The 22477-nt window shown below is 40.4% G+C and overlaps 1 protein-coding gene across 5 annotated transcripts in view; it reads right to left on the bottom strand.

Moving 5' to 3' along the window:
• Nucleotides 1–21073, bottom strand: part of LYST (lysosomal trafficking regulator) — an 86060-nt gene extending 64987 nt beyond the window's left edge. For 4 of the 5 annotated variants that reach the window (XR_012659933.1, XM_075089442.1, XM_075089444.1 and 1 more), the window contains exons 1-5: nucleotides 20947–21073; nucleotides 7558–7649; nucleotides 4563–4600; nucleotides 3048–3246; nucleotides 598–688 (exon numbers count right to left, since the gene is read on the bottom strand). Coding sequence is in view for 4 of the 5 variants with exons in the window: in XM_075089442.1 (XP_074945543.1) it covers nucleotides 598–688; nucleotides 3048–3239 (283 nt within the window). In the remaining variant the exon portion in view is untranslated. The remainder of the gene's footprint in view (nucleotides 1–597; nucleotides 689–3047; nucleotides 3247–4562; nucleotides 4601–7557; nucleotides 7650–20946) is intronic. The other variant, XM_075089443.1, reaches the window with a different exon arrangement.
• Nucleotides 21074–22477: the final 1404 nt, after the last annotated feature.

Here is a 22477-nt window from a genome sequence, read left to right as displayed (position 1 = left end):
CCACAATTAGCACATCAGTTTCTGACACAGAACACCTTTTCTAAGGAATGGACCAACACTATTTTGCAGGGCCTGTCTCCCTGATACCACACTTTAATACTCTGACCACTGTTTGGCTTTAAGCTTATTGTCTACTTCCCGATTCTTTAATTTCAGAAGAAAAAGTCTGTCTCGTTCTCTCTAGTGTCCATGTAACACTGGTTTTAAAATTATTCAGTATGTTTTCCCCTTCCACTCATCATGAAACTCTTCACGTTAGCAAAAATATCATATACTCTTTCAAATCTCTTTCCCTCCCAAATCACCTGGAAAGAAGAAAACAATCTCACCACCAAGTTCAGCTACACAATAATGTGAGCACTGCCTTTGACATTGACCAAGAGCTTTTACCTTCTCTGTACAATTTCAGTCTTCCTTGTACACTGATAGAACATTAGTATTTTGAGTTTAAATTCTCTGCAGGATCCACATCCTTGTTCTGTGTTAAGATAATAAGTATTACAATGAACTACTACTCTTTAGTCAGGAGTCCTAGGCTCCGTAGTAATACACAAACCACTTCTTTTAAGTCATTAATCTTTAAGTGATAAAACATACCCGTTGCTTTTTCTTCTTGGACAGGGATTTTCCACACCAATGGCAGAAGTGACAGGAGGAGGGTCAGAAGTTCTTCCCGACATGTCAGCTCCTATGTTAGAAGCAAAATAGAAACAACAGTTTTTTGTACCTTTAAAAAATAGATTAGCCTTCTTTATTTTACAAAGCTATTCAACACTCAGTTCCATATGCCTTTCTGCGGCTTTATGCACTGAAAAAGAATGACCTAACTGCAGAGTGCTACAATCATTAACTAGAGCCAATCAGAAAGCATCCAAGATATTACACCTCTGCAACTGTTTCTATATTAGTATCTCCTAATCCCTCTTGCTGAAGGAATTTTTCACCCGAAGAACAAACCAGAAGAGTCAGAAGCAAAGAACTTGCTGATTTAAACAAAGCCAACATGAAGCCCAAGTTTGAAACTTAAGTAGTTCCAAAAATGTAAATTTTAAGAACTTTACGGAAAACTTTCTACCTTCAAAATGACACCTTAAAGCAAATGAAAAAAAGCTTACACTTATCAAGTGATGTTATTGACTCACAATAGAAAGGTAAAGTTTTATGGGAAGAAAGAGGGAAGGTTACTCTTAATTAAAAAAAAAAACCACACACAAAACCCAAAACCCAGAATAGCCACTAGAAAATCCCTCATTCCTACAGGGATTCTAAGCCTTATACACTAAGAATTTCAATGCAGAGAGGAACAGTAGAAGGCACAGAATTCAAAATTCCTTTACTGGGTGCTACACAGCACTATCAAAATGGTTTCAGCCCTAAAGATCCAAAACTTCTAATACACAAAAAGCTGACTTGAGCATTTTGGCAGCTGACACCATTCAGGTATATGCAGCTGAAGCAAAATCCTTCTCCAAAAATTCAAGGTAGCAATGAAATTAAAAAGTATGGAGATAAGCAACTTAAACAGTTACTGTAATATATAAAAATATATACAGTTATATATACAGAGCTATATGTATAACAAAAAGTTAATATTTGTCTGATGATACTATCAATTTAAATGAAAGTTAAAAATCTAAAACTATTGATACAATACCATTAGACCTGAAAACTAAGCTTTTTCAAAGACATTCTTCCAACTCTTCCGCTATTAAAGGTATTCTCAGCGAAGCAAATGAATTAGGAATGGGAATGAGCAATACAGCATTCAAAGCACAATCATAAGACTGGAAAAAGCAAAATATTAACTTTTCAAATTTCAGCGGTGTGCTTCCAGATTTTGACTTTCATCAATAATCAAGTTCCTCTTCCCCCCACCTTTCTTAAACATTCTGTCAACCAATAATTCCTGACTTGCTTATGTTGCATGAAGAATGACACAAGCTTTTTTCCCCTTCTACTTCAGAAGTGGGTTTTTATTGGAGAGGAGGCACATGGAATCCCTCATTTCCTTCTTACATGGAAGCCAGCTGTTTTTCCAGCAGCCCTAGCCTGAGGCCTCTATTAACAGCAACTATGCAGTACTCAAGTGACATTTAAAAAACCCACAGCTCTAGAAGCGGTAAGGATTCTTCTTAGAAATTATGATTGCAGTCTTGCGGATTTACTGTTTAGCCCGTGCACCTACTGGAATCCAGAACCAAGCCAGCAGACCTGGCTGGAGTCTTACCACAAGTCACCTCATGAAGGAAAGGCAAACCTCCACAATGAATCTGACCAGCATTAACAGCTCACCTCACTTAAGACAAGGACTGAATAAACTCAACCAGAATTCACTTGGTTCATTATTTTTAAACACTGGGATCTGCAGTTTCAAAGCACAAAGACTTAATGCACATCTCATCCTACCCATTGCTTAGTATATATCCAGTAGTGTTGAAGAGGAAGGAGAAGATAATGAAGTTGACATCTGCAGCTAGAGGGATGTGTGCTAGACTTTTTATATTGAAGAATAATATAAACCAATCACCTCTTCTAAAATGTTCTCTTTTGAGCTAAAGTTAAAAAAATATTTACTTTCTATTAGGTTTAAGAGCAAGTTACTTAAAGAGCAAAAATATACCTCATAGTCCATATAAAAAAGTATATATTTGATTTTATTTTATTGCCTTAAACCGGAGGACCTTATCAAATTAAGAACTTCAGTTTGTACTGCAGGTTCAGTAAACATTCATCTTGAAAATACTAACCTATTGCCTCTCACCACCCAGCTACTGCACTTGAGCTTTACACAAGCCTTAACTAGTCAAAAGTTTAGCAATCATCAATATCAGCTGGCAAACAGGTACACAATTAGCTATTTTTTCTTTTTCTATTCTTGCTGAAGGACAGAATGCAACTGCAACATACCCTTTTAAACTTCTAGTCTTCACAACTCACTCATACTCTACCATAAAAAGGCAAGAAAACCAGCACCAAGAACATGAGCCAGACAAATCCAGGGTCAAAGCTCGATACAAAAATTACAACCAGGTAAGAAAAACTACTACCTGATCAATAGTCGAGTTCAGAGTGTTAAGCAAAATAAACCCACGGCCTTGAACCAAATATTGTCCCAGTGCTGCCATATGCGTTTCTTCTTCTTCATCTTCCTTGGCCTCTGCCCGCTGTACCACTGCATTGCACAGTCTGTTGACATCTGTCAAGAATTCCCGAGCCAGTGAGTTACTGGCACTGCTCATGTCTGAGCTGTAAGTAGATGAAAGTACAGAAATTAAGTTCATTGGAAAAATACATTCCTTATGGAAAACAGACTAGGGGAAGAGAAGAATGTTTCTTCCCTGCATCCCGACCCCCAAAGGGTAGAGTGTCTGCAGAACTGAGGAATTGATATACCAATGTAGGGTGGGAGGGAGTGGGAAGGATGAGCTTAGAGAATTTCATTTATTTCAGTGGAACTTTAGCTAACAGCCCATAACCCCAAACATTCATTTTATAAATCTATCAGGTAAAAGCCCATGACATAAGCATTCCCTTCTGCTGCATAAACAATAACTAATGACACTGTTTCAGCTTTTCTTTGTAACCCAGATGTGAGCTTCAGCCTTCATCTGCTTCTAAAAGTATTTGACCTGAAGCATAAGGCGAAAACAGGCAGTTTTTACACAGCATTTTACAGAAAACATGTCCTTTAATAGTTTATTTGAACACACTATCTTCTACCATGTTATGTGTTCCAATATCATGCAGATTTTTTCAAGGGGGAAAAAATATAATGATTTAAGATAAACATGGGAGTTTCAGAAACAAAATGCTTTAGACTTGCCAGCTCTCACAGTGTTTTCCTTCAAGCAAGACTGAGTGGGTGGCAGTCACTACTACAGTGTACTTAATTCAAGATACAATTCTACTGCACATGTTCAGGAGAAAATACCAAAAGCATTGGCACCGATTCCTAAACTGATTAATTTTACTTTAGATAATGCACACAAGGCACTCACACACTTCATCTATTCATGCTATCTTATAAAAACACTTTTTTGTTTTCTCTTATGCCACAGCATTCTTTTGTTGGTCAACACTAGTACATGTTGAAACATTTAAAACAAAACATTAAATCAAACAACACAAGAAGCACAGGACTGGGCCACAGAAAACTCTCAAGAGGATCACTGAGGAAGCAAAAATCCATGATGGCAGCTAAACAAGAACAGTGAATCCACATAAAACCCACTTAATGAATAATATTGCATATTTAACTCCTTTTATTTCTATATAAACAGCTTAAGTAAAGTCTTCAAAAGTAAAATATTTTAATCAGGTCCAAGCATAGAACATGCAAAAAGAGAGCCAAATAACTTTCAATATACCATTTAAATGTAACAGGTAGATGAATACTGCTTAATCAAGTAATATCTACAGGCAGTTATTAGGTAAAAAATAAGACCTTGTAAGAAAGAGCAAGTTTGCTAGTACTAATGGTACAGAAAGCTCCTTTTAGTGGCGAGACTGAATACTTGTACATATAACAACATTCATTGTAGAATTAACATGAAAATTCTTACCAAAATTACTTTGCCAGCTTAACACATTTATCTTCTATCTGGAAGAAAAAGCAAATATATTCTGGAAATACCACCCCTGGTTCACCCATTTATAAAAGAGAAATACATCATGGTTCATAAGCAATTTCTTTGTTTTTAAAACTCATCTTCTGATAGCTATTTGAAGTTTAAGAAAAGTCCTTGAGGGGTTTTTGAGCTTTAAGTTCTAGTTTTCACTTTTAGCTTATGATTATGCATAACCAAAATCCTATTACAGGGAAAATAATTGGTGCATGTAAGGTAAGTTAACGTAAAGTTCATTAGTTTTCAAAATTTAAAATGGGCTAGGTATGCAAATTCAAACACTTGCCTCTAGAAACAGTATGAATTTTTAATGATCACTACCTGCATACATAATACTTGAAGCACTTGCAGCTCTAGGTACAAGTGATGGGTAGTATGAGAAACAATTGTGCAGTCAGTTGCTGACGTAAATGCGTTTTAAACCTGGCCTTTCTTTCGTCCTGACAGATAGCCAGTCTTCATTAATTTAGCACCGGGGAAGATGTAGTTAATAAAAGTGGAAAGGAACAGTATTGTATCTGCTCTGTACAGTCCACTAAAACAATTTAAGAGTTACTTCTTCTCTCCTACCCCTTTAACTCCCTTCAGTCCTAACAGGATCAGAACAGGCAATGCATTTCCCCCCGCCTGCAAGAGGAGTACTTTAAACTACACCTGGTTTAGCTGTAATTAGTCAAAGAAAAGACTAAGGTAACAATACAGAGCAGCAATCTCTGCATTCACTTCAGAATGGCCAGAAACAGCATGACAGTTACCCCTAGTATATGCTGTAGCAAAAAAGTCAAAACAACACAACCACCAGCCCTGTCTTTGTGAGCTCTGCACAAAGAGCAAAAAGATTATAGCAATCACTTTGAGTTGTTACAGAGACTATTGCATTCATAAAGCCCCAATACCCCATAGTCCTTGCTGTAAGCTAAACTGTCAAAGGGTTTATTAATTTTTCATTTTAAAACTTCAAGTTTCTCATTATCACAATTCCCCTCACATCTGTAGAGTGTATTTAGTCTTAGAAAAGTAAAAAGCTATTTTAATCCTCCTGAAATACTCTTATTTACTAAAACACAGTTGAAGACCTCCTTAAATATGCTTTAAATCCTAATGTATGGTTTCATCTGACTGCATAATACTTCCTCTGCCATTTCCTAGAAGACAGACACCAATAATTGCAGAGGCAACGTTTATTTCTGCAACCTCTCAGGATTTTTTTTTGCTACCATTTTCAAATCTTGAATCCAGTTTCTAACAAAACCCTAGAATTATCAGAAGTTACATCCACTGGCACATCAAGATTATAAACTGTCCAAACCCACATTTATGGAAGCATCCACAAATTGGAGTGCTCCAGTTGTAAGCTAGCCTAGAAGTTAAATCCTCATTCTCTAGACAGTGAAAAGCCAAAAATGCATGTGCTATCAATAGGATTGCAAAGGGTAGTAACCAAGAAAAGCCTCAAAGATATTTAACGACAAAGGTCTCTAGGTGAGCACTCAAAAGACATTTATTACATACACGATTAATTAATTGGGGGAGGGGAAAGATGGGGATAGGAAAAGAAAAAAAGTCTAAATTCATTATTTTAGTATTCTTAGGTGTCAGGTAAAAAAAACTTCACCTTTCAGCTTAAAATTGTTATGAGCATGATCATTACATGAAAGACCTCCTTAAGGAAGGAGAGACAAACTGTAGGTTCTCTAGGCAAGCTCCTAATAATTGCACACCCCCTGCTTCTCCCCTTTGAGGGCTTGGGGAAAACGTTTCATCCACAGCCCCACAGAAAACCAACTTATCTGTACAGCTAATATTCACAATTCATTACAACTTAATAGCTTAAGAAGCTAGTGGTTTTGCAGCTGTACCAGACTATTAGAAGATGCAAAAATACACTGTCCATCATGTTTTAGTGTCCTTCCATCTGAAACTTCAGTTTCCAGGTTTCCTGCACTGCTTGCACTGTTACATGGATTTAACATATATATTACCATGTTCTAGCAAAAGGGTGAATTCTCAACATCAGTTGATGTGATCAGTGATAGATAAAGTACTATTTTGTTGATGCTAATGCAAAATGACATCAAGCATGTATTCTTAAGGCAAAAATTTAATATAGAATTGGCAAGGAATTAAGATGCCCTCATTCCACATTGCAGAAAAAAATGGAAAGATACCATGCTGGAAAATTAAGCTCTTTTAGAAGTACTCGTTCCAACAACTGAGAAGTAGCTAGCACTTGTACCTACTTCTTTTTCTGCAATTAAGTTCTGAAACAGACTGACAGCACAAACTTGTCTTTGGAAACAGTTTCAGATATAACCTCATTCATCCCATCTTGAAGCTAGAGGCAGAGAGCAATACAAAGAGAACAGAGAAATTTTAAGAAGCTTTCAGGAAAAAGTTGCATATGCACAGACAACCTTCTTCACTTCGTATTTGTTTCCTGACAAGTGATTTGAGCACTTGAAGTAGATTGCTTTTCAAAGAACTCCGTGAACAACTTGCCCTGCTGATGCTGTAACATAGCAAATACACTGCAGAGGTGGTTTTTGGGGGGTTGTTTTGTTTTCAAAAATAAAAAAATCCATCCCCACTTTAAGGTTTCGGCTTACTTGTCACCTTCTTTCTGTTGCAGCTTGTGGTATGCTGATACTAAACCCTAGCAGCACATCATTTCATCTTACTCCAAGAAAATACGTGAGCCAATTTGCTTTAAGTAAGAACTCTACTGCAGAATTCTTCTTTTGTTTCAAGTGACACATCTTTAACTGCTGTGGTACCTGGTAATATGGAAGCAGATGCTACACAAAACACCTGTGCTGAGGTAGAGTGCCTTGACCTCTCTTTAGACTTCAGAGGGGATCATATCTAGGGAAAAATCTCAAAACCTAAAACATAACACATGATCTAAGCCATAAGAGAGCAGAAAGAAACCTACCAGAATCTCAGTTCACCACTGCTGTGTGCAGTCCCAATGGAATGTCTGCAGCTTTGGAATACACAATGTGTCAGGGCTTCACACAGTAAGCTCTGAAAAAAAGAATCACATTCTTAAATTCCAGTTCACCCTCTAGAAGAATATGATCATATTTCATAAATTCTACCTCTACTAGATAGTATTTATTTCTAAAAGGAAAAAATCCACAAGGTTTAAAAATAAATCACTTAGCCATGAATGATCAGACATTCACATATAATCTGCCTTCTTCATGCCCATCTTTCTATCACCTTCATAATTCAGCCCATTTCATGTCTGCCCTCCGGCCCTGTCTGCACCAGCTCTCAAGGGACTGATTTTCTATTTGCTGTTGTGGTGCAAATTTATTTCCTGCACTTGAAACTTGTATTTTCTCTGAACTTCTTTCCATTTTTATGAAGTTACTCATCAGCTGAGCACCTTAAAGTATAGGAATGCTTCGTACTTACTTCAGTGGACTTTAAGCCTTTAGAAGAAAATACCAAGTGTTCTTTAAATAATTTAAAGGATGGAACTTAAAAATAAGACCAATTTAACAGTCTTGAATACTGAGTAATTAATATACTAACTTTATGTAGTGCTAATGATTAGACGGTATTACCTCTAACATCAGTGCAATTTGGGGAATGAGGAAAATGCAACAAAAACTCAGAGTCAGAGCTAGTACCCTGTGTATGAGAGTGAACTAGGCCTTTTACTTGGGTATGTTTTCAGCAAAGCATTGCCCAGAAAAGCTGGAATGTCCAGTAAAACAATAAAAAGTAGGAATTACTAAGTGAATACAGCAGCATTGTAGTACAGTATTAAGCCAAATGAAGTCAAAATCCCGTAATACTAATTTAAGCTATTACTTTCAGTAACAGTTGTCTAACAACTACAGCAAGAGTAAGGGAGAGGCAGAACTTTTGGTGGTGGGCTCCAAATCACACAACATCCCAAAGTAGTGCTCTAATAAGCCTACCTCCCCACAGCCTTTTATTTTTTTAAAAAAGAAAGATTTTTAAAATGTTAGTTTTAGAGTACTAGCAAAAAAGGAACTACCCAAACCACCTCTATTGGTTGTGCAGTAGATGTCAATAAATTTCTTCAAATTGCTCATCAGTAAATAGTTATATCAGCCTAAAATGAACATGCTACTGAGTACTGCTCATACAGCTGCATAGTCAGGCTTGACTGCTTGAGTAAAACAAAGTGATAACATACCTAAGAAGATACACATGGCAGATACCAGCCACCTGCAAGCCATAAGTTCCTGTAGCTCACTGTTATCTTCGATAAAAGCAGCCTTATCTACCAGTTTATGAGTACTTTACTGCACTAGAGGAGTGACAGCCAGTCTCATAAGAAAAATAAACTTATAAGAAGCTATTTTACAGATCATGCAGAGATGAGTAGAGAGCATACAGCTACATGAAATTGTTAAATTTAATTACCTTCCCTAGTTTTCTGTTTCAGATAAGAGACAAATGTGGACCAGGCATGACTGCAAGTCCTTCTGGGTACAGAGCACAATGACGCCTTTAGTCAGTATTAGAATTAACACTTTGAAAAAATGTATTTTCTATAAGCCATTGTACAATCCAGTTATTTCTGACCTCCAGTTCAAAACTTGTAGCCCTTCTACCCATTCTCTAGATTAAAGAATATGGGAATATGGGTCACCACCGGCCAATAAACACTGCATTTACTTCATACATTATTAATTCCATTTAGCAAATACTTGTCCCAGCCTCATTGCTTGTACTTAACATTTACACTCTGGAGAACATGCTTGTAACCTCTTCAATGGTTTTAACATTCATATGATTATATCAGTGATTTCAATCAATCACATTTACTTTGGCCTTAAACTTTCAATTTAAGCTCAAGCGTCTGTTAGCAGAGGACAACAGGCATAATGAAGAGCATTATTGGCACATTATTAACACTAAGACACTCCATAGTAGGCTTTTGCAATTGTAGCACAGATTGCCAGATTTATTATAGAAACTCAGTTTATCTTGTTAGTAGCAGGAACCAAATCCGACTGCCTTCTTCAAGAAATGTGTCAACATTAAAACTAAGGGAATACTACAATTAACTCCTCTGTGCAAACTGCAGAAGGAAAGGAAAGTAGAGCATGAGAGAGCGCAACAGAGAAATACATATCTAGCATGGCCTGGAACAAAACTGGAACATGTCCTACAGTGCTGTCTTGAGGTCTGTACCTGACGGTGAAATGCAAGTAAAGCCTCAAACTAACACGTTGTCGAAATCAGCATTCTTCCTTTTCCATCCTTCTAATGTCATTCAAAGCTTTAAACAGGCTAGAAACAAATACCCAGCTGACACTGCCAAAATAGGTTACACCGCAGGAGCAACACACAAGCCTTTAAGAAAACAGGAACCTGCAATTCAAGCAGAGCATCAACAGAAAGCTTGAGACACTTTGATGCCTTGTTTTACCAATGCAAAGCTAACAGCCAAAAAGGTAGCTTATAAAAGGCAGTAAACATTTGCTAACCATCCAACAACTCCGATATTCAAAAACATGAGCAAATGAGCAAAAACAAGACACTTCAAGTTTGGTTCATTCTCAAAACAGACACACCAGATAACACTCCAGCTCCACAGAAGACCTACTTACTCTTCATTTACAACCATTCTCTGCTCTGTCCTTTGCTATTGTTTGTTAACTATTTGGGATTATAGAAGCAGACAACCTATTAAAACATACTAAGGCAGTGATGCTCCAGCCATTAGGTTGCATATGAAAAACAACCTCTTAACATACAGAATTTATCATAAGACTGCAGGCAGACATCAATTTTCTTGGCACAGTTCTACTTCTGACAGTCCTTGATTTCACCAAGGAGTTCAGTAACAAGCTGTTAGTCTTCTGTATTATCCACTAGATCAATACTATCTCTAAACAAGTTATTCAGAATCTCTCTCCCCAGAATAAAGAAAAAAGTAAAAAATAAAGACAGTACTTTTTAATGACATATGCACTGTCCTTTTAACTGCCAGGGAAAAGTGGGTCAAGTTCACAAGATGGTGCACATGTATTATTTTAATGAACACCAGAAAGTATGTTGACACCTTCAGAGCAACTGTGGTGTGGTATATACAAATGTGTTTAAGTATGTATAATCTTACTAATGCCACTTTTATGTAAAATCAAAAGTATATGTAACTCCCACTTCACCTACGTGGGATGCTTGTCTCGCAACACCCAAAATCTGAGTTTCCTGCCTCTAGGAGCTTAAGCCTCTTTTAAGTATATAGTCTACTTATGTTCTGCTGCTGAAGTATTAAAATTTAATCCATGAAGCTCAGTGTTTATACAACCCGAGAATTGGAAAATTTCTGCCTCTAAGTGGATGTGAAAGCATTATATCTTACACTGAAAAAAAGACAGAATTTTTAAGGAATTATATTATCTGTGCTTTCTGAAAAAATAGTCCTTAACAAAATAAAAATACTCATTTTCATATTCTGTATGGTCAGGAAACACTGTTACATGGGTGGCTAAACTAGCCATTCCTGTTGTAGAATAGGAAAGCCAAGGAAAAAAGCAAAAAAGATCAGACAAATGCTATGCTAGATCTGGCCAAATTAAAGAAACAGACACTTTGCAAAATACCTATCAGATATATATAAACAAGTTAAATCTATAATTAGCAAACATAGGCAGGGCTACAGACACCTAGACATACAAAGTGGCATTACAAATACAGGCTAGTCAACTTCTCAGAAACAGTTTCAGAGATGTCATTTTTCTGATCAAGATCCAGACCTGTGGTGCATCACACTGAATGTGAGGTAAGTGAAGGAAAAAACCTTCTTACTCCCAAATTATTATTTGCCATGTATTTTCAGGCCTCAGTGGTTTTTTTGAAAGAAGTAAAAACTCACGGGTAATTTCTTTGGGCGCAAAGTTTGTTCCAGACTATACTTCCCAATCTTGGGCAGTCTATTTTTTCACAGGTAACTTGAAGTTTATTTGCTAGAGTTTAATCTGGTTCCTGTGATATATTCTGACCCATAAGTGTTTTAAGTCTGCTCTCCCCAACATGACTTTTTCTAGAATCTCACTTTTTTCTACCATAGTTATTGCTAACAGCAGCACTGAACAAATGACAGAAGTACAACTCAGAAAGGTGTAACAGATTAACATATATACAATATTCTTGTTTACATACCACTAAAAATCCTATTTACCCACAATTCAGTTGTCCCGTTCAACAGTTTCCAAAGTGTGATCTTCAGACATTACTTCCACTGAATGAACTCTGATTTACATCTCTAGTGTTTCCACTGTATAGTGTCATTTCATTATTCTGTGTATCTGACAAGATGTCAGCCCCTTAAATGGAAAAACTACTAATGGCCCTAAAGTGCATAAGACAGTCTCCATTGCCCTCGTAGGACAAGCAACTCAAACCAGCAACTGTCTCATTTATTAGCTGCCACCGACTATGAAAAGACTAACTAGTAGCAGCACATAGGTGACGGGAAACCAAAGCAAGAACAACATTAAGACATAATAAACTGCATTAAAAAGGTTGACCAAACAGGGACTACCAAAACCAGAAGAGAGAACGTGACAAGAAAAGAGCAAGTGATACAGGATCTGAGTGCCCCAAAAGGAAGCCAGCTCACAGGCAAACTAGCTGAAGATGTTTCTACATAAGTAATGCACCCAAGATCTACAAATAAAGTTGACCATATGCAGCTTGTATGATTCGAGGTCTGTAATTCTAAAGGTTAAAACTATAATCATTGTGGTGGGTGTCAGAAGCAGAATATTCGTTATAAGCACAATGAAGCTACTGGCAAAACTCAGGATTTCAACAGCAGCCCTAGCCTACCAGGGCCTCACAACTCAGGGAGAGAAGACACAGTACACAAAGGCTGTACTAGAGTAAGGTAGAGACCAAACTGCATATTACTCAAACATAGCAAGCTTTAGAGATTGGGAAGGCTAACATCCCTACCTCATCCAAGTTTCTTTTGGGTGTTAGTGTTCCTCGCTCACACAGCATCAACAGCATAATACCTTCTGGAACTTGGACAACAGCTTTCATGTCTTACATGAAATACCTAGCATAATTCTGTATAGCAACTTTAATTTAGTTAATTGGTCTACTTTGTCAGGAGAGTAGTTTTTAAGAATGTCTCACTAAGGTCAATTCAGTGATTTTTGATGTAGCTTTTGGTGCATCATAAGCTACTAAAATACTCACAGTAGTGAAACACAAACAGCATTTAATGAACATTTAATTTAAACTACAACTTCCTATCTTACTTGATTGTGAAGTATGGACATCATGATTTGTTCTTCATCATTTTAAAGTCTACTTGCAAATTGAATTTGTATTACCTGTTTAACTCATGACAGGGCTTTTACAAGTAGAGTTTACTATGTTGCACTAATTTCAGGATGCTTAAAAAGTTAATTTCTCAAACTTAATACATGTAGCACCATCAAACCCTATTCATGCTTCAGTTTTACTTCTTGGAAAGTACTACTACCTTGGGGACTAGAATTAAGGGCCAACTGTCTACTCCTACAACACACTACCAAAAACTTTGACTACATGTGCCATCCTGTAAGAAATGGGAAGGGAAGATCTGTTGGCAGAAAAATAGCATATTTAATATTTTAGTTTTATGTCATCCTAGATTTTCCACATATAAATACCTACTTGACATCTGACCTTTATTTGGAAAAAGTGTTAGATTAACATTTTTAGGAGCCTTTAGTGCAAAGTTTTAAGAAGTGCTCACTGTAACAATGACCAATGCAAGCTGTCACAAAGGAACAGAGCAATGCAATACCAACTGCATGCTAAGAAGGTGGCACCAGAGATTAAGCGATCAATGCCAGGAAAGCCCTTCTTGCTAATATTCAGCAGGTTATCAGCCTCTGCCTTGAGCTATGAAGCTCTGTATCCCCTTTACAAGTTAGCAGATTATCAACAATTTCCTCCTTTTGAGTCTGGATGAAATATCATCAAGACAGAGTTAATGGCAAAGAATCTCACAAGCCAGCTGCATGTTACACAAGGGCTTTGGGACAGCTTCTCAATTTAACATGGAATTTTATTTAGCCATCAATGTGAACACCTGTGAATGCATTCTTGCTGAGCCTTAAATCAGGTTAAAAGATGAGAGGTGATTAATCTACAAGATAAAAGTACAGCACTAATGAAAGGCTCTCAGAGAACCACCTACACTCAAGTAATGCATTAACCCTGTACATATGCTACACTCAAGTTTATGCTTAGCTTGTGGCTTATACTACCCAAAGTCAGTAACTACAATATAGTAGTTAGCCACATTAAATCCATTCCAGCTCATTTAAAATTTGCATATTTCAGACCAGTGCATGCAGGCACGAAGAATAAACATTCCTTAGAACAGGGATGGGGAAAGATGGGGGCCTTCAAAGACAATCGTTGCAACATTGATAGTGTTAGAAACAAATACGCTTGCTATCATGGAAACCAGCTGAAATGCACTGAACACCACCACTATGAAAATGCTAGAGACAAGCTTCTGCAGTATGGCAGATCGTGTGGTCTCTGGTAGAACTGGGAAAAACACTGTAGTTGTGACCACAGTACAAGTACGCAGGCCACAATGCATCTACCTAGAGATTATTTTAAACAACAAATGTACCACTCAAATCGTGATCTGGAGGACCATACAAATCTTTCTGTAGTTTATAAGATTATACATTTTGATTGCACCAATACTCAGAGAGATAGAAGAGGCAAAAAAGTTGAGCAGTATCTTGAGGCACTTCTGCTGAAGGGATATAAATGAGTAAAGGCTATTCCCAAAACTGAAAGCTTGGTAGTTAGAGGATTAAAACTAGAAAGTGCTTAAGATAAATTTTGGTGTTGTGTCTAAAGAGCAATTCAGTAAGATAGGAAGGTCAATGACCAGAGTTAAAGAGGTAGTTAACGGTCAGAAGACTAATTCTCCTTCTAGGACTTTAAAACTGGTCAGTAAAGTCTGTATTTTTTATTAGTAATCAGATGCAGACAAGAGAGCAGGTAGCAATTCTGAAGGTGGTGTTAAATAAAGTAATTTACCTAAATATCCGAGTTTCATACACTGTTATTTCTGTTAAGCTCAGTCTGACAGCTTCTTTACAAAGTGCTGACAGCTTTGGTTGCTTTAGGGAAGCAGACCCTGTACCTCTCCCAGGCCTTCCAGTAATGAGGCATTTGTTCCAGCTGTGCTGACCCCTCTTGCACTGAACTGGCCCCAGAAGACCCAGTCAACAATCAAGAAACTACAGGCAAAATGACTCACATAACATCTCACTTCAGGTAGCTTTTCTCCAGTGGGAATGCAAATAAGGAACAGCTAAGTTTTTTATTTTATTCTTGAAGTTTAAACAGTACTCAAAATTAGTCAAGCAGTATAGAGTCCAACAGAGAAACTAGAATCAATAATTATACTTAATTTCACATAATAAACACTAGGAATATGAAGTTTCCCAGTATATCCATTACTAGATAGACAAATATTTAAGAAAATTCTGAACCACTGGAGAAAACCCTAAATCCAACCACAATGCAAAAAACAGACATCTCTAGTTTGGGGACTTTTTAAATGTAAAGTTTGGCTGTCACACGTGAACACAACGAAGATTTTACACTGGTGAGAGATAGTTGGGGAGATGAATGAAGTGTGCCAGATGAAGGCTACATACATAGCCAAGTAGTATTTCCAGTAACTAAACATTATATGATCATTTTTTTCTGCAAATGCTAAGGATTTTGCAGTACTCCAATAATCTAATTGACTTTGTAACTGAAGTAATTTAGGCTTCCAAAAATAGTTCTAGATTAATTAGGAGTACCTTCTGGAGCATTTCATCTATATATCCAGACATATAAAGGAAATTCTGTTTTCCTTCTATCTTTTGTTAACTGAAACTTACAAATCAAGAATGAAACCACACACTCTCCAGTGACTCAAATCTCCCCTTATAATTGAAAGATGCAAGTAACACAAAGACAAATATGTACCTCAGGTAGCACTCAGTTTTACAGTGGGGCTTTTGTTTTGTTTTCTCTACAGCAAGTCCTAAGAATGTTTGCTCTCAATTCTTAGAAATTAGGATTGTTAAACTCTTGCGTTCCAATAGAAAGGGAACAGGAAGGCGGAAGACTTGCACTTTTTGGTTAATTTTAAGACTCAAACAGACACTGAAATAATTACTGAATCAAAACTCAACAAATTTCAGCTCTTGATATATTATAGTGAATCTATATTGCTGGACTTTTACCAGTTCCTGCAACACAATTATGGACTATCAGGAATATTTCCTTAAGTCTTAAATACTTTCCTTGCTGATTCACTCTTTTCCACTGAGAGCTATTCATCCCTTCAGATGGCTGTTTCTGTTACTCATTCCTCATCTTTTAGTTAATACACCAAAGCCTAACCAAGTCACTTGCTTAGTGAGGTTAAGAGATCTAGTCAGATGCTTTTTGCCATGTATCATCCCCCCCCCCCCAAAAAAATAATCTTCAGTAAATGCCTCCACAATACTGAAGAGGAATAGATGAAGTCAGGCATTTGCTGAAATAAAACTGGACAAAGCTAACATCAGTTTTAATGCTTCCAATGAAACCTTGTGTTTGGTGCTACCCAACAGTAATTGCTTCTGATATTTCATCTTCCCAATTCTCTCTTGGGAAAGCAGAAAGGTTTTTTTCTTTACCATCAGAAATTTGAAGAACCAGGAACTCTCTCCTCCCACCTCACATTTAGTACTTCATGCTCCTATACTTTTCCATAGAGCATGGTGATGCTTTTAACTGGAGTCTATGAGCTCAACTGTCTGGGTGCAGGAAAAAATGGCAAAGAATACACAAATGTGAGGATTAGCTAAGACTGTCAGATGCTTGCTCAACCACTCTAACACAGACACTAGTCTTCATCTTTTGCAAACCACCATTCATCACTTTCGTCCTCCACTTCCCACATTTCAAATTATCCAGAAAGCGTAGAAAAGCTCTTTCACAATGTAAGTAAGAGTAATTCTTGCAGTGCCTCAGTTCCACATGGCTCAAGAACCCCATACAAACACAAGTGTCACAGGGCAAGCCCCAGATGCCTGCAGTGAACTACACAAGCTCAAAAGTGCAGAAGACGATCATTTTGGTGCTTATCCACCAGGTGGCCACTGCAAAATCCCACCCACAGTAACAGCAGGCAGCAGTGAGTTATTTATGGAGAGAAAAGGCTTAAGAAATAGTCAGAGAGGCTGAAGAGTGGAAGCCCTGCTCTTCTGTAACACACCAAAACCACAAAATACCTCAGCTACAGAATATGAAAGATGATGAAATGTGCAGTGGTGACTAAAAAAACTAGTGAAACTTAAGAGAAATATCCAGAATAAAGATACAATGACAGTTCCAGCACTAACATGTACCAAGATAAGCACTATTCCAGGACTTCACCACATTGATCAAAGCATTACATACCAATCCCTTCTTCAACATACGTAAGCTAATGAATTTTGTTCTGTCTCACACTCAGCATCAGATTTAAGCTGTATCTTCACAGAACACAGCATAGTTACCTAAAAATCTCACTAGTAAAACTCACACTTCTACTTTAATAGTACAAAAAAACCCTGATTTCTCAGAAAAATGGGGTTTTATTCAGATCCCAGCCTGCAAACATGAAGCATAAAGAGCCTATAGTTTATACTAGAGAAACCTCAAGACTGGATGTGGCATCTTTTTCTCCTTTCCCTTCCTCTTCACAGAATCCCTTCAGTACAGAGTGTTTTATCTGGAAGCAAGACATTTCCACGCACTAATTTCAACAAGTCACCGAAACACATGTTCAACTGCAAGATCTGACTCTGAACAGGGGAAAAGAAAATCTCTCTCATGCATATTGTGCTGCTTTATTAGCTCTTCTCAAAAGACCTGGACAGCTGAAACAGGCACCCTGCTGAGTCTGTGCAAAAGCCCCCACCTCCTGAGGAGCAGGTAGGGTACCATTAAACAAGGCAGCTCAGCCCACCTGACAACTCATTACTAGCAATTAGGTGTCTGTTCCTCCCCAGCAACTCTTCCCTTCCTCTTTCTCCAGCACTGCACTCATCCAGTTCCTTCTCGATCTGACTCATCTCCACAGGTTTGCAGAAAACTTGTTTTTTCAGCTGATTTTTTTTTTTTGTTGAATTGCCACGTTGAGGGATCAGGCAGTTGTCACTGCCAGCAAAGGGAGGAAGGGAGGAGGGAGATCTCCCCCTTCAGCAGTAACAAGCTGCTCGATCAGCTCCGCCAAATCAGTCCAGGAGACAGAACAGAAGCAACCACAGATCTCTTCTACCAGATCTTGTGCCAATCTAAAAACAGGTATATCATCTCCAGATCAGTGCTATCGCAGGAACTTATAGCTCTGATGACAACAGCTCAATTACTTGATACTATCTAAAGGCCTATGAATCTTCATCTAACACTAATTTGCCAGAGTAACTGACAATCTCACAACCATCTCTGAACTGGAAAAGAAAGGAAGAGTCAAAGTAATCCCAGACATATATACATAGAGCCCTCCCCACACTGCATACCACAATCCTTTTCGAACATTATAATCCAATTTTCCAACAAATAGAACAACAAAAAAAAGACCTTAAAGTTGAATCAACAATACCAAGTAGTGACATCTCAGGCAACAGCTACTACAGTTCTTCACTAAGAAATCCCAAGGAGCCTGACATCTCCTCAAAACGGAATAACATAGATATTAGTGAGGTCTTGCCAATGACGGCTGTTCACTCCAAAGAATTTAAATTCACCCGCAGAGGACAAGCGGGCATGTTCTGGACAGCAATCACTTCCTGGCGCACCAGAATCCTCTTACAAAATAATCATTTCACCCTACATTCCCTCTGCTCCCTTCTGCTCACAAGAGACAGGTATTAGAACCAGTGCAACATTATCTTGTTTGAAAAGAGACCACCACGACAGTGGCAAAATTATTCAAATACAAAGGAAATTAGATCCCTGCACAAACTGCAAGGGTGTACAATTGTATATTAATAAGGACACATATGGCCTATTAAGGAAGTCACTAACAATAAAAATACAGAACTGACAGATTCACACAGCATTTGTTCATATTTCACAGTATTTCCTTACACTCTTTGAGCTTAACTGTAAAGAGAACTATATAAAAGCCGCAACTTTTATTAAGCATTAAGAATGTAGTTTCTCTTTTCTAATGTTTACATATTAAATGTCTTACTTTCCAACAGATTCTATGCTATTGTTCAAGGTGCTTACAGTCTCTTTTCTCATTGTCTTAAACTGCACTAAAAAATGATGTGGAGGCACATGAAAAACCTACTACGGACTAAGAGAAAGGAGGAAGCAAAAGAAACACATTTAAGAAAAATCTTAATTAAATGGATACTAACCTAACAGAAAAACTTCTTACAATTAAACATTTTTAATGGAAAGATGTCTTTGAGCACAGTAAAAAAACTAATGGGGGAAGAAGAGAGGGAAAGCAGGAAGGGAGTGACATTTAAAAAGCTCCTCTTAAGAAATCTCTATACAGTCTTACAAGCCAAGTGACAACTGACTTCCGGAGGTCTCATTTACTATTAACTCTGGTTTTAGAAGTAAGCAATTGAAAGCTACTTGTGCTCTTAGCTTTCAAGCTTCTCTGTCCAAAGCACAATGAGGAAGAAGAGTAAAATTAAAATACCCTAGAAAAAGCTGATTTCTTTTTCTTATCTGTGACAATATATGAAAGCATTCTCATTCTTCACTCACCAGAGTCCACCAGAAACTCTCAGAGCTACTATACCACAGCTTTTCTAAGGTATCTAGGAGGGTACTTTCTTCTTTGCACTACTGGTCTGTAAGCCTACAATTAAAAGCAAAGTATTTTCCTTACCACGCTATAGTCTCATTACGATAAAAGCTCCATGCAGACATGGTCTCTTGTCCAAGCAAGCAAACTTAGATCCTTCTTTCAGGAAGGGTTAAGTCTTCCAGACATCTCTTTTCTGCTACCTAGCATAAGATGACCATACACATGACTAAAACACATCTCCTGGTTGTGTTTTTCTGCCAAAGGTTGTCCCACCACTTCACAGGCAACAGTAGGGTTCCTTAGTGACACAAGTTTGTGTCACTAACTCCAAGTTTCTCTAGATCCTTATACTGAAGTCCAACTGATTCATGCGGCAATACAACTAAAAAGGAAAAAGCCTTCCCCCATCCAGATTTTCTTCTCTAGCCAGTTCCCATTTATAACCACATCAGACACATTTCCAGCGCCTAGGCCACCACATTCAGTCATCTGATCCTCCTTCTGAATTTCTTCAGTTGCTCTCCTTTCTCTTATACAAGAAGTTTTATTCTTATTTCTAGGGAGACACCTGCTTTCCCAGCCTTCCCTCTCACTGTGTAGGTAAGTAAAAAGCAGCTTTTTAGTTCATTTGGGGATACCAGGTAACGACTGATTCCTAGATTTGTTTTTTTTTTCCCTACAGAAGACTATCTTCACACATTCACCCCATGCTCAGGGAATACCTAGAAGAGTTCTCATTGCTCCTCTAGCCACTCCTTTTAGTGGATAAAAAAAAGTAGTTCAGGTGCTGAAGTGCTGCGACTGTTGCATTCCACGTCCACCAACGATATCGTGTTTCCGTAAACGGCCCACATTGGCTTTTCCTCAATTGTCATCTCCTATCTCCAACAAACGCCTCGCTGACAGGGAGGCTTCGCGCCCCGGCTTTGCACGGACGCCGCGCAGAGCCCAGCCCGCCGCCGGGCCGAGCCCACGGCACCCCGGCGAGGCGGGAAGGGACGGACAAGCCCGTATCTGCACACCGAGTATTGAAGCGTCGCCTCTCGGTAAGAGCGGAGGCCCCGAGTTCGGAAGCCCGCCTCACAAAGAGGCGCCAAACGCCAGGAAGCCCTCAGAAACAGGAGGGCCCCGAGTGTCCACCCTCCCCACGCCCCCCCCGCCGCCCGGCCCCTGCCCCGGAGAGCCTGTGGACAGGCAGGGCCCCGCCTGCGCCACCGCCGGCTGCTGCTGCTTCTTCCGCCTCCTGCCACCGGGCCGCCCAGAGCCACCAACGGGCATCCTCACTCCACCGAGGCGGCCGGCGCCGCCTGACAGCCCGCCCCGGCCCACGCACCGCGGCTCCCGGCCCGCCCCCATGCCGAAACCGGCCGCGGGGCCTCCGCCCGCCGAGCTACTGGCCTCCCCCACCCGGCCCTGCGCCGCGCCGCCAGGCGGGATCCCCCAGCCCCGCAACCCCAGGCCGGAGGTGGCGGTGCCCTGCCCTGCCCGCCCCGCCCTTACCCGCTCCTCGCCCCGCCGGAGCCAGCGCGCCTGGCCGCCTGCTCCGCTCTTATCCCGCTGACAGCGTCCGGGCAGCCCATGGCGGGAGGGCCCGGCCCGGCCCGGCCCCGCCGCGCCGCCCGCCCCCGTCGCCCGGGCAACGCAGCGCCCGCCCCGCCCCGCCCCACCTGACCCCTCCGCTCCCGCCTCCGCTCCGCCAGCACCGCCGCGCGGGTGGGCGGCGGGCGGTGTCACGCGCGCACCCCCAGCCAATCGACGCCGCCTCGGGGCGCGGGGCCCCGCCCACTGCAGCCACGCTCCGCCCCCAGCGGCCCGCGCGGCGGCTGACTGGCGGCGGGGCCGGCAGCGGAAGGGCGACCCTGGCAGCGGCGGGGTGTGCCTCAGGCAGGCGGCTCCTCTTGCTCCGGGAGTCGGGTCGTGACAGCGCGTGCGCCCGGCGGGTGCCACATGGGCGGGCACCGTGACCGCCTGCAGCTCCGGCGCCCACCGGGCAGGCGCTGACCACATAACGGGCCCAGCCGGTTCAGGCCACCGCCGCCGCCCCCAGCTCTAACGTCAACATATAAAAACGCTCGTCACATACACGTCACGTATTTATACCCAGCACGCACGTCGGCATCAGCGCCGGCACTGCCGCAGCACCTATCTGCTGCCTGGTTGCTGCAGCCCGCTCCCCGAGTTATGCTGTATTGCGTTACTCTTTCCACGATGAAGGGCTCTGCAAGCAGCGGGAGGGTTTGCACTCTCCTGTGGTGTTTGCTCGGAGCAAATTCTTGGCTCAGGTGTACAACCGCGGAGCTGGGCTTTGGCACTTTGCTGAGACGCCTGGAAGAAAGGATTGCCCTGAATGCTGCTCTATCAACTCCCTGGCAGAGCTGGTTCACGTGTGCAAATAAATCGATAATGTGCCCTGACTCCATGTCACTGCTCTCGCGCTCTCCATGAATTCACCTCGCACAGCCAGGGCACTTAGTAATTTTTTTTAAATGGCAGCGATACATTACAGGTGATGTTAACAAGCACACGCTTCATATAGTCATACACGCCCAAGGCCTTGCTTCAGCTCTGTGACTGCATTTCAGTTACCATCCCAGGGCCCGCTGGCTACCTCAGTGGCATGTTGGGTTTGTAAAACTTAAGCCAGGCTGCCTGCAAGGATTACACGGATGGACAGAGCCAGATCTTGGGAACGCTTCGGGCAGCAGGATCCCAGGACCCACCTGCCAAAGCAAGTTTAGATACACATGAGGTAACTGCAGTTAAGTCTTTTGCAAATACAAACTCCCACCTGCCTGTACACCCTGCTTCTTGTACTCTTTCTCATGGCATCTATTTGTGGCCATGTTTCTTATTTTTTTCTTCAGCCCCTGCTTCGGCTGTTGTTCATGCTGGTCCTCACCTTACCGACAGGAAGCAACCTGCCCCTGTCAGATGAATACTGGGTCAGATGGATACTGGGCTAAATGGACCTCTGGTCCAAGCCAAGAGAACAACTTCCCTCCGAGGGCCAGCTGTGCAGACCCCAAGACAG

This window comes from Phalacrocorax aristotelis, chromosome 3 (assembly GCF_949628215.1).
Source record: "Phalacrocorax aristotelis chromosome 3, bGulAri2.1, whole genome shotgun sequence".
Taxonomy (NCBI): domain Eukaryota; kingdom Metazoa; phylum Chordata; class Aves; order Suliformes; family Phalacrocoracidae; genus Phalacrocorax; species Phalacrocorax aristotelis.
Note: the sequence above shows the minus strand (reverse complement) of the source record. Positions and strands in the feature narration are given on the sequence as shown.